This window comes from Montipora foliosa, chromosome 3 (assembly GCF_036669935.1).
Source record: "Montipora foliosa isolate CH-2021 chromosome 3, ASM3666993v2, whole genome shotgun sequence".
Classification (NCBI taxonomy): Eukaryota; Metazoa; Cnidaria; class Anthozoa; order Scleractinia; family Acroporidae; genus Montipora; species Montipora foliosa.
This window is the reverse complement of record NC_090871.1, coordinates 17,954,687-17,967,186: the sequence shown is the minus strand read 5'-3', so window position 1 is coordinate 17,967,186 and position 12,500 is coordinate 17,954,687. Positions and strand designations below refer to the sequence as shown.

The 12,500-nt window shown below is 38.7% G+C and overlaps 1 protein-coding gene across 1 annotated transcript in view; it reads left to right on the top strand.

Moving 5' to 3' along the window:
- The window catches only part of LOC137996954 (acetyl-CoA acetyltransferase, mitochondrial-like), a 17,499-nt gene that overhangs the window by 725 nt on the left and 4,274 nt on the right, over nt 1-12,500 (top strand). The window contains exons 3-12 of the mRNA XM_068842609.1: nt 1,932-2,049; nt 2,841-2,936; nt 3,470-3,570; nt 5,876-5,968; nt 7,719-7,769; nt 9,171-9,272; nt 9,734-9,785; nt 10,266-10,361; nt 10,442-10,555; nt 11,687-11,751. Of these exons, the coding sequence (XP_068698710.1) occupies nt 1,932-2,049; nt 2,841-2,936; nt 3,470-3,570; nt 5,876-5,968; nt 7,719-7,769; nt 9,171-9,272; nt 9,734-9,785; nt 10,266-10,361; nt 10,442-10,555; nt 11,687-11,751 (888 nt within the window). The remainder of the gene's footprint in view (nt 1-1,931; nt 2,050-2,840; nt 2,937-3,469; nt 3,571-5,875; nt 5,969-7,718; nt 7,770-9,170; nt 9,273-9,733; nt 9,786-10,265; nt 10,362-10,441; nt 10,556-11,686; nt 11,752-12,500) is intronic.

The window sequence follows — 12,500 nt, the reverse complement described above, 5'->3', positions numbered from 1 at the left end:
GGTTAACAAATTTTGTAATACATATATCATATAAAATTATTGTTCTACAAACGTAAAACTGTTCATGATCTGAGAAATCGTCAAATCGACGAGAAATCAGCGGCAAATTGACGAGAAATCAAGAAATTCTAGACCTCGGACCCCTTTTCTTCTCACTGCTCGTGTTTGTTTACCCGAAGTGACCTGGGATCGACTTGTTTTTACGCATGTCTAGCGTGACATGTGACGCTCTCTCTCTCCAAGCGTTCGCTCGGATTAGGCGCTCCATTAAATCTCCAGCGAGCCTCTCCCTACAACTTGGCATCTATGCTCCAGTCGTTTTCAAGGTCATAGCATTAAAACAACTCAATAACGACCACAGCTTACAGTAAAAATAACTCTGTAAAGCATCGTTTTCACATTGAATTGCTCTCCCAAAAATCGGACGCACTCAATTTTTTGGTCAATGATTGCTTACACTCGTACAGCGCTACGACCCGGGGGGGGAGGGTGCAAAAAGAAAATTAATATGGGGAGGCTCCGCCCCGAGGTCCGACCCCTTACCTTTTATATACCATTTTTGGCAGAAAAGGTACCCCTTTCGTATACCTTGCATTGGAAATTTTTAAGGAAAGGCCCTTTTAAATACCTAAATGAAAGACTTACTTACCCTTTCAAAGATGTTAAAGTCACAGCATCAGTAGGGCTAACGCTCACATGGTTCATATAGGATAGAAATCTAGCACTTCACATTACACTCTATTCAGTTAACTCTGTTTAAAATATAAGTGCTACACGGCCAACGTTTGTATATAAAAAACCGTAACCTTTCCTTGTACGTGTACATGTTCATTGCCGTAACTTTAACATCTTGAGTCCCCACGGCCTGCTCCCGTCTGACCTTGTAGCTCAGTCGGTAGAGCGGCGGACATCGAACCCGAAGGTCGTGGGTTCAATTCCCACCCTGGTCAGAGTTTTTCTCTGTCCTTGTGTGGGCCCATTTCCATCAGTAGGGCTAACGCTCACATGGTTCATATGGGATAGAAATCTAGCATTCCACAATACCAATACACTCTATTCAGTTAATCTATAACATAGCCAGTGATAATATGCCCACAATGATTTCGGATTTAGTTGTATGGCGCAATAGTCCGCATAACTTAAGAGGACATAATAAGACCATCCTTCCACAATTTTCCACTTATTTCATGAAAAATTCTGTTTGTTACAGAGGAGCTGTACTGTGGAACTGTGTTTCAGAATATTTTAATGATTTTTATTCAAAGGCAAAAATAATCTAGTACAATGTTTTGGGAAATCAGATTTGCGATAAAGTAAATTAATTTCCTATATTTCATTCATTTTTCAGTAGGTAATTAGATAATTAGATAATTAATTAGTTACACAACCCCTCAAGCATGTAATGCTTAACCACTAATCGTGTTTTTAAATAAAGGATTTTACTTTACTTTACTGGGTGAAACCAAGCAATCTGCTTGTTATTCATCGCAAGTTCTTTAGCCAGGGGATTATGACGGTGTTTCCCCTGACCCCTGTCCCCACTTTCATACACTTAACCCTTTGGCTCCAACGATCGTTCCTAAAAGAACGAGTTAAAGTAAAAGTAGCCAGTATTCTAATTTCGTAACAAATGTGTTACAGGACACTCCATCTGCATTTTAGCTCATAAACCTTTCCGGAGTCTATTAATTATTATGCATCAGTGACTAGAAGACTGGACTTTCAACATACACCAACAATGTCAAAAAAAGTTCTTGCCACATAAACTTGGCTCAACATCACTCTAAGGTTTGAAGGAAGTAGTAAGCATAAAAAGACCATAAATTCTCTCTGCAGTACTAGACAAAGAGTATCCAATATTACTATTTGTAGACTAGCAACATTGTTGGTATAATGGTGAGCTAATGGTGCTTTCTGTTTCATTGCTAAAGGAAGTTGTGATTGCCAGTGCTGTGCGAACACCAATAGGATCATTTAGAAGTTCACTGTGCAATGTTCCTGCACCTAGATTAGGAGCCATTGCTGTAAAAGCTGCTGTTGAGAAAGCAGGTATTGGTTACATTACATGATGGCAGAATTACAGTATGGCACATACACTTGCACTTGAAAAAATAACTTACACCAGTCCTACTCTGCAATCTTGCTACTTGTTGAGATCAGCTTCATGTAGACCTTAGGCTTTTAGAGATCCTTAAGCAATGTTGCTGCCTAAGAAAATTTTCCAGGTTTGGGCTCGTAATATTAAAAGTTAGTAGGCGGAGTCATTTTTCCAAGAGCCCAGAATCACTTAACCCCTTCCCCCCCCCCCCCCCCCCCGTCCTCCCCAAAGTAAAGTGGTCTGCCTTAGTTATAATAATACGAAAGATGTAAACGCGCCACAGATGACTTACCAAAAACTGGTATATACCTTATGACTGTTCCCATCTGGTGAAAAAACCGCCTTGAATCCTTTCATTTGCTGAGAGTTTCCTCTTTTGTTTGAATGAAACGCATGGCAGAGGACTGGGAGTAGTTGCACAGGTGCCTTTTGATTGAAGCGATGTCAGATTTCCATTGAAAAAATTACTTCAAAAAAAGAACCATCCGCGCAAGATTTTTGTTGGGCTCCTGACTCGAAAGCTTCCTTAGCAGCTATTGTCCTTCTGTAGTTGAGTGACCCCCCCCTTAACATAACTTTATCAGCACGCAGTACAGGCCAACAAACAAGTTGAGTTGAAAAGCCACTGTAAAGTGAATTGAGCTGTACTGTAGAATACAGCCCTCTGAAAAACTGAGAATAGTATTGAAAGTACTCAAAAGATAAATGAAATTGTTTAATTTATGGTTTCATCTTCTTACAGGTATAGCTGCTGAGGATGTGCAGGAGGTCTATATGGGAAATGTCTGCACTGCTGGAGAGGGTCAAGCTCCAACAAGACAGGCTGCACTTGGAGCAGGTATGTACCAGTGCTCAATGACCAAGCACCAGCTGCATGCAGCAAACTATAATTTTTAGTAAGAATGTCAATTTTGAGGCAACTGACATTTAGGGGAGAGATTTTACAGTGATTTTACTGCTTAAAAAATTAACTGATATTTATACGGAAAACAGCTGCTGGATGGCACAGAATTCTTTAACATTTTTTCAAACTTTCAAACCACTGTAAAATCACGCACTTAGGTGTAAGTGGCCTCAAAATTGACATTCTACTTTAGTTACTAATTTCATCGCGCTCTTTCCATTTCTGGCATCTACTTTGTACCACGATCACTTCTTGTGATAAACAAGGTCTTGTGACATGGCTGTCATACAAAGGGTGTATTGAAGTTATTACGTAAAGACAGATGCTTTCAAACCTAAGATTAAAATTTATTTTGACACAGTTGGTTACGGTACTCTACTCAAACGAGCCACCAACTTCAAATTTTATAGAAACCCTTGGAATGAAAGGAGAACCTGAAAAATATTTCATGTGTTTGCTTCCTACAGGTTTACCTGTATCCACACCCTGTACAACGATAAACAAAGTCTGTGCTTCTGGAATGAAGTCAATTATGTTGGCTGCTCAAAGTCTTGCTTGCGGAAGTCAGGTCTCAACAACTTCTTATTGCATGAACATAAATATTATAAGGAATCTTTCCTGACATCATTGTTTACACTTTTGTTCTAATAATAATTGTTTTGGGTAACAGGCTCTGAATAATCAACTGTCACGGCTAATCATGTAATTGTGATCTTATTCGGTCTTAGAGAAAGTACATTACAGTACATATTTTGGGAAAACTGTCATTATGCAGTTTACGAAACTGAACTACATGTATATAATTTTGTAAAGTTCACAAAATTAAGCTCACATACTTCTGTGATGATATCCAGTCGATTCATATAAATATCTCAGTACAGATTGGCAATGGGTAAGCAATTTAGTACATGTATCTGTTCATATCAAACAACATGAACACAGAAAAAGCATATTATCTGACTGGCAAACTACTAGGATCACAAGGTTAAAAATCTAAAATTTAATGTCAATCACAAATCAATTACGGTATATACTGTATTCTAGAAATCAATGCAAAATATCTTAATCAAAGATCTTAATCAAAGAATTAATAGGCAGAAGTGCCTACTGAGACAACAAAACACTATTACTAACTATCTACGGGTTTGTGCGTCATGCTATTTACAAATTGACTTCAGAAGGTAACAGAACTTGTTTAAGTTAACTGCAAGTAACTCTCCCTTTTGAAGCCTTTTAATATAACTTAAATAATGAGCCAGTTACTGATCAATTCTTAGGTGGCAGAGGGCTGGCGCACTTTGCCGAGATCTGCCGAGTGCCTTAATTTTCTTTGGCAAAATCTTGGTTTGTTTATGTTAGAAGGTGGGCTGGCCCGCTTGCCGAGATCCTGGTCTGAGCTCAGTGCCAATAAAAATTAAGATCTCTGCAAGCCATGATGCAAGGGTTAATTGCTTTCAAAGCACATTTGCATTATCACAGGATTACTTTTGCATCTTTTGTTTTAAAATGTCATTCTGTACTTGCTAGAGCTAAAATGAACCTTCATTTTGAACCAAAACGGGAAAATTCACCAGTTATCCCTTGCGTGACTTTGTCAGTTACATGTACAAGGCACATAAACAAATTCCTGATTTCATCCCGGTAAACCGGGCTGGAATCATCCATACATGTATTAACACTTCAGCCCATTTACTGGGCCAACCTGCCCAACTGAGCTTGCTTGCCTCATATAAACAGTCCATTTAATAGTGAATATCAATCACTAATATTTTTCCCACATTGTTGTTGTCAGTGTATTAATTTTTGCCTCGCAAACAGAGTTCAGCATTGATAGCCAAGTTTTAGCTTTATTCAGTGGACATAGTGCATAAATAATATTATATTCTTGTTCACATTTTGTAAACATGCACATTCTGTACAGTATTTTGAAGTGGTGAATGCATACATGTGCATGCATGTAAAATTTTGTTATTGCTTAAGGCCTACTCTGTCATTATTAATTTTTCAACAGTACATTTCAATAGCACAAGACTAATGAAAATGGTTTAAAACTTACTATAAAATTGAGAGAGCTCCTTGGAGGTACGAGATTCTAAAAAAAATGAACTGAAAAGCATCTGACCAGTAACATGCAGACTTTTTAGTACTGTAATAAAAAATCATAGGTTTTACAGTTCCTGTGCAAGACTGTGTTTTACCCAAACCAATGTTTTTTTCATACGTGTATAAACATTAAGGGGTTCTAAGAATTTTAAGTACTGTTACTCAAATTGAAACTTGGGTTATCACTAGAACAGTTTCTATATTTGATGATATAGATTGTTGCATTCGTTGAGTCCAGATGGCTTGCTTATGATTTTGTCATCTGGAATTGAGAATGCTACATGGACAGGCAAACATTTTTTTTCACAGCTGAAAGCTTTGATAAAATTGAGCTTTCATAAAACTCCTTTTGCCTTACAAATCCAACTTTAAAAACACTTGATATAATGTTTCCTTTCATTCAGACTATGTTCTTTTGTGCATGTAAAGGAATTGCCAAAAACTAAGACTATCATGACTTAACACTCATAATTTGGGAAAGGACTGTTCTGCTTAAATTCAATGATCACCCAAAACAGTGGCCATGCAACAGTCACAGCAAAATAAAGGCAAACCTCTGAAACATTTTTTCCGTGGAAATACGTGTAAATGTGTCTGACAATACTGTCCTTTATAATAATGTCTTGCTGACCCTGCTTTTTCACCTACAGTAGCTCACAGTAAACATTTATTGTAGACTGATAAAATGATCCACACATATTTAAGTTGCTACTCCTTTGTAGTGGCTTGTGTTTAAATCAACTAACTGGATATCTTTCTGGCCTTTTCAGGAAGTGATGGTTGCTGGCGGGATGGAGAGCATGTCTAATGTTCCCTTTATTGTTGGACGAGATGCCCCAAAGTATGGAGGACATATGATGGAAGTAAGAATCATTTTAACGTACCAACGAATGAAAATAGGGAGCATGGCAAGCAGCTCTGTAGTTGAATGTCTGCTTAACCCATTCACTCCTCAGGGCCCGGTTGTTAAAAAGCCGATTAACGCTAATCCCAGATTAAAAATTAACCAAGGAGTTTGTTTCTCTACTCCCAAATGCCGTTCAACGCTGATATTCGAAAAAAAAAAAAGTTAAAGTAGAAGTCAATCTTGAAAAACAAAAATAAGCAAACGAAACTTTCACCAAAAAGTTAAAAACATGAAACAAAAGTTTACGCTAACCCAGGATTAAGTTAATCTGCTTTTGAACAACGGGGCCCAGAAGCCCCAGCATGGCCCCATTTGATGAGTATATGTAAAACTGTCTGGCATTAGACAGAGAAGGTAAAATATCTGTTAAGTCTCGCTCTCAGGAGTCAATGGTTTAATATCCTGAAAAGGCTCTTTTGCTGTGTTGAACAAACAGAGGAACATTTAATTAATATCACACACAGTGTCGTCCAGGACCCGAGTGCCGCCTGCCACCGCGAGGCCAGTCACTGGCGCTAGGATCGAGTGTCAGCGAGTGACATACTGGCCGCGCACGGAGCCCAGCTACCCTGAGCGGTGTGTACCTATACCAAGCTCCTAGAAGGTTGGGCCAGCAAGGGGAAGTGGATGCATGTGCCACCGATTCTCACCCAAGCTAGGGAAACCCTGGCATCACTTCAATGTGGGACGGAAGGGTTGGCGCAACACTTATCCCCAAACCTTTTTTAATACAAATGACAAAAGAATAAATAAGACAATGAGGTATCGCTACAAGTAGGGGATGTGCCACCGTTTCAGAACTACGGATGGTAATACAAAGGGGATAGCCCAATTAGATCATGTGAGAGGGTGGGAGGAGAAGAAGACTCACTTCACGGTCAGAACAAACTGATGATTTATCAGACGAAAATTAATGTGAACGTACTGTATAGCAAGCCACAACCTACTGTATTTAATTGGATGGCAAGTTGGCTGCACGTGTTGCCAAAAAATATTTTTGGTTCCCATAAAAGGAGGTGGGAAAGCGTGACTGTGTTGTTCGGATGCAAAGCACACAAACAAACAGTTGACACAATCAGTAAGGTACAGAGGTCAATGGGCCATTTCCGAGTTGCTGTTTGTCTTGGTTTCGAAGTGAGTCTTGGTGCTCAACTATTGTAAGGGAAATGAGTTTGATTTGCATAACAATTTGCAACTCATTTCCATTTGAATTGTTGTGCACCAGGACTCGCTTTGAAACTGAGGCATGCAGCAACTCGGAAATGGGCTATTAAGCTTACTACAGTTTACTTTATGGTAAAGCAGAAACGTAAATTTATGCTCCTTTGCAGAACAGTAACAGTTACTGTAGCAATGGATCATTAGACAAATTGTGTTACAAATTAATATGGTAGCAAAGAGGTGAATAGCAAAGGATATTCGGAATTTGAGTACCCAATCAGAGTCTTCCTTCCATGCTATCCACTGTTTTAGTATATATACTAAAAAGAAATATCGCAGGTGCTGGGTTCGAATCCCAATCAAGCCTGAATTTTTCAGGCTTTCCTTTCGTTACTGCTCATTGACAAGTAGCGTTAATTAATAAGCGCGATGACCAAGTCTGAAGCCACTGTAACAGAGACTACCCTATCTAATATTAATTTTTTCAATGAACCATGACAGTTCTTTTTCAATATTATTTTCTTCTCTTCCAACACTTATTTCAGGATGCAATCGTTAAAGATGGTCTGTGGGATGTGTACAATCAGATTCACATGGTAAGGGATGGTAGGTTGCACCATATTATATCATCATTAGTAATCAAGTTTGTATTAGGGACTTTAAGATAGTGGACAACGGTAGGCTGGGTCGGTTGGTTGTGTATATGGGAGACTTTGGACGAGTACGGTAGAAAGGCGCGAAAATTTTTAACTTAAGATTCAGCCAACACGACCGTAGGACGGTGGAATAAACATGTCTTTTGAAGAGGTGAGAAATTCTCTTGTAATTTCTTTTGCAGAAGGTTCAATTAGCGAGGAGGAATTTCTTATTTTATACCATGAATACGAATCAGTGAATCCTCTTTTTCCTTACTGGGAATTTGAACCATTTTGTTTAGATTCCTTGGATTCTAGCGAGTGTAAATCCGCTAAGGGGAATTGGTTCATAAACAAAAAATGCGGCTACAATTATCTCTTTTAGCTTTCTTTCTGCTTTCCTCCTGTGTCATGGTGGATTATGGATAATGCTACATTGAGAACAAGCAAATTTTGGTTATGCGCCGCGATGTGGCCGAGTGATGTCTTTGAATGAACTCAGAATTTTCGCTAGATTTTTTCATTTCAGCGATGGATAAATCAAGACAAACACAACCAAATGCACATTTAACCCATTGGGTGATCAGTTTTCAATGCATAATAAAGGAAAAGACTGAAATAGTGCGAATAAGTATGGATGAATTCCTACCGTTTTCACCGTAGATTCCACGACGAGAAACCCGGGGAAAACATACTGTCCTAGAAGCACGACGGTCAAATGTCACGGGGATTTTGCGTGACATGACACTCATCTAACCGTCCCAGTCTACCGTCGTGTACTATCTTTAAGTCCCTATTAACTTTGGTGAGCTCCTTAATGTTGCAGTTGGCGGCCTTTTTGTCGCTGGTCTGCCAGAAGGGTATTAAAATTAATTTGGCCAGATAAACAAACATGAGCTTTCCCCCATTGGTGCCTAGTTCAAGCAGTACTACTGCAAAAGAAATTGTCTGACACCCAAAGTATGGCTTTTTTCAACCCACACAAGTATTTTATTATAGCATAATTATTATAGCCATTCGCCCCTCAGGCATACTAGGGGGAGTAAAATTGTCTGCCGTTAGGAGGAGTTTCAATGCATTGGGTTAAGGTTCTAACACTACATATAAAATAGAATTCTCCAGCACCTTGTGAGACTGTTCCTGTCACAGATCTTTTTTTTTTTAATTCAAGTGTCTTATTTTAAGGTGGGAATGCACTGTGTATTTTCCAGTCAGGCCTTCTCTGGGACTCTTGCTTGAATGTTTAACTCCTTTTTTCTTCTTTTCTTTATGTTGAAGTCCAGTACACTTGGATGTTTGTATAAAAATAATTGGTTTTGTTGACTTGTCTAAGGTCATTAAATTTGTTTTGTTCACTGACAGGGTAACTGTGCAGAAAATACAGCAGCCAAGCTTGAAATAAGCCGCGAGGAACAGGATGAATATGCTATTGGTTCGTACAAGAAATCAGCAGCAGCTTGGCAGGTTAGATGACCTGCCTGTTGACATTTTTTACTATTTGTGTTAAACGTGCACATAAAGGTGAAGTCCACCTAACCTTATTTTTTTTCATTTGAGAAGTTATCAGTGCTTTTGTCTTTTTTCCTGAAGATGTCACTTATGTGTCAGTAAGTTATGTACTCTGTGTTTTCAAAGCAGTTTTTGTCAGTAAAATATGTAGGTGGTGAAAAATGTAGATCTAGTTTTTATACTTCCTTAGAACCTTTTCTCTCCTAAAAGCGACACTTGCAAATTTTACTCTGTCTAATGCCAGGTGATTTTACTCATCAGTACACACTGGTTCAGGAGGAGTTAAACTGTTTAACGTGTGGGATAATGTAGGGCTGTTTTTGTTTCATTTAGTGGTGTGCAATGAAAACGAAATTGAAAAAATATTTCTTTGCGCCAATTGAATAATGAACAATTTTTTTTATTAATTTTTGCAGGAGGGCAAGTTTAATAGTGAAGTTGTCCCGGTGACAATTCCTCAAAGAAAAGGTTTGTTCACTGGTCTGTTCAGTTTCTCTCTTGTTACAGTTTTTAACATTCTAGTCAACCACTAAAAAGCTACAAAAATAACCCTATCAATTAACAGAGGACTTCTCAAACCCTGAATCTTCTAGGGCTCTTTGGGCTACCACAATCCCCTTGTACATGTATCCTAATAAAATAAAACACAAACACAAAAATAATATAATAATTATTTTTTATTTTGCTGTAATGACTCTGTAATATACTAATAATAAATTAATGTTATTAGTGTATTAAATAACGAGGGGGTCATTCGAGCAGTTGTTTTCTGGTCTTTCGAGAAAATTGTAACCCTGCAGTTGAAAATTGAAAAGAAAAAACATAAAATTGGTTCGAAAAGGGCAGAAGACCAAAATGACTGAGCAGAGTTATTGTCTGCAAGCATACATTGTATCTTCTTTGTGACAGATTAAATTTTCTTGAAAGAATGTTTAAACTTTCCTTTAGGCAAACCAGATGTGGTAGTTAGTGAAGATGAAGAATACAAGAGAGTTTCTTTTGAGAAATTCTCTTCGCTCAAGCCTGTCTTTCAAAAGGAAAATGGTACGTTTTGCCTTTAAATTGCCTTACCTTAGAAGCAAACTTTTTGTCATCAGTGACATGACTGTTCTTTCACTCGTCAGGCACAGTAACAGCAGCCAATGCCAGTACATTGAACGACGGAGCAGCAGCTGTTGTGCTCATGACCAAGCAGGCAGCTGACAGGTTAGGAGTGAAGCCACTTGCATCTATAATCGGTAAGTTGGATCCAATGCACTTGTTTGTCAGCTTTAAATTTAAAAGAAAAACAACTTTTTCGGTCGCTGATCATCTTCTGGAAAACAACATGAACTTAGATTTTCAAGATGCTCGTCTCAAAATAGTTTTACAGGTATCGAATCTCTGAAAAAGGGGGAGAGACGGTCTATGTTAACTGGTCAAGTCGCTCGAAAGTAATCTTGCCCGAAACAGAACTCGGGATCTCGGGCGACATTTTTCTGGTTTCGGGCGAGATGACCTTTGGGCGACTTGACCGTAAGTCGAATCTATTTTACCCTGATGTTTAAAAATTAAAGCTAGACGAGCTTCGAATAAATATGACAGTGTCAAATAAACTGGCCCTGCTTATCTCAGTTGTTGGAGTCTTTAGGAGCTGTATTGCGAGACGGAGCCAAAATCGTCCATTCACTTCACATTACACTCTAATCAGTTAAGTCTGTTCAAATATAAGTGCTACACGGCCAACGTTTGCAAAAACGTAATTCTTCCTTGTACATTTACATGTTCATTGCCGTGACTTTAACATCTTCAGTTCCAACGGCTTTCTCCCGTCTGACCTTGTAGCTCAGGTTTTCTCTGTCCTTGTGTTAGCCCATTTCCATCAGTAGGGCTAACGCTCACACGTTTCATATGGGATAGAAATCTAGCACTTCACATTACACTCTAATCACTTACATTTGAGAGATAGTTTAGCATGAAACCCAACTCGAAGGAGGCAACAGTTTTCTTATGATCAAAACTTGACGGGTTTTTATCTGGGACTTATTCTTTGGATAAATTCAGTTAATAGGAAGAGATTGATTTGAACCCAAAACATCAAAATGCAAATTCGGCGCCTTAAACATTTGGCAACTTGGACTTCTGTGTTAAGAACACACACACACACACACATTGGAACTGCGGAAGGCCGGAATTGTTTTTAGATTGAATGTCTTCGCAGTTATGAACACCACTTTAGCAAAAGCGCAACGAAAGCCTGATAAATTCAGCCTTGAATGGGGTTTGAACCCTTGTCCTTTCCGATACCGGTGCAGTGCTCTTCCTGTTTCTATCAAGCTGCACGGACAGCTCAAAAACTGAACTGAACGAATTTAATTTTTTTTAACCAGGTTTTGCTGATGCCTCTGTAGCACCGATCGATTTTTCTATTGCTCCAGCAGCCGCTATGCCTAAGGTAATATATTTTGCGCCAACGGCACAGTGTTAATTCCTCTCTTAAGTAATATTATTCACAGACTAAAAATGAAGATATCAATGTACTTTCTAATTTCGCCACTCGTTTGTCCTTGTTTGTATTTGCCAATTCAAAGCGTTTCGGGCGAAAAAAAAAACACGAGTTTCCAAGGGTCTCAAAGAGTTTAGGTCTTGATTTACTTAAAGTGGTACTATGATCAAAAAATCAAATCTCTTATCCTTTGGATTTCAAAACTATGTTAACTGAACACTAAGTGACCCAAGTTTTAAGCCTTAATTTCAAAGGGACATTAAATTTTTCCTACTTAATGGTCCGCCATTATTAACTTTAAAATCTTGGGAGAGCTGGATCGAGGAGAAAATGACGTCAAAGACTACAGTGCGTTTGTACACGACTGAATTAATATGCAGCACGGGAGCTTCGGGCTTCCAGATTTTTAAGCTCGTGTTTACAGGCTGAAATTTTAAGCCGTTGAGTGAATGGCGTCACTTTTCCCTAGATCCAACCCTCTGATGTGCAGTCGGTTAGTTTTAACGAGAGTAATAGCGGACAAACCTTACACTCAAAGTAAAACAGCCTTTGGATAAAAAATCAAAGCTCAAGATTTTGCCAGGCAGGTGTTAAGCAAACACACCTTCAAAATCTGACGAAAAGAGGGAAGTGATTATTTGATCATAGTAGCACTCTAAGAGCTCAGGCTGGTCGGTTTGAGCTTACATCTCGCCCAA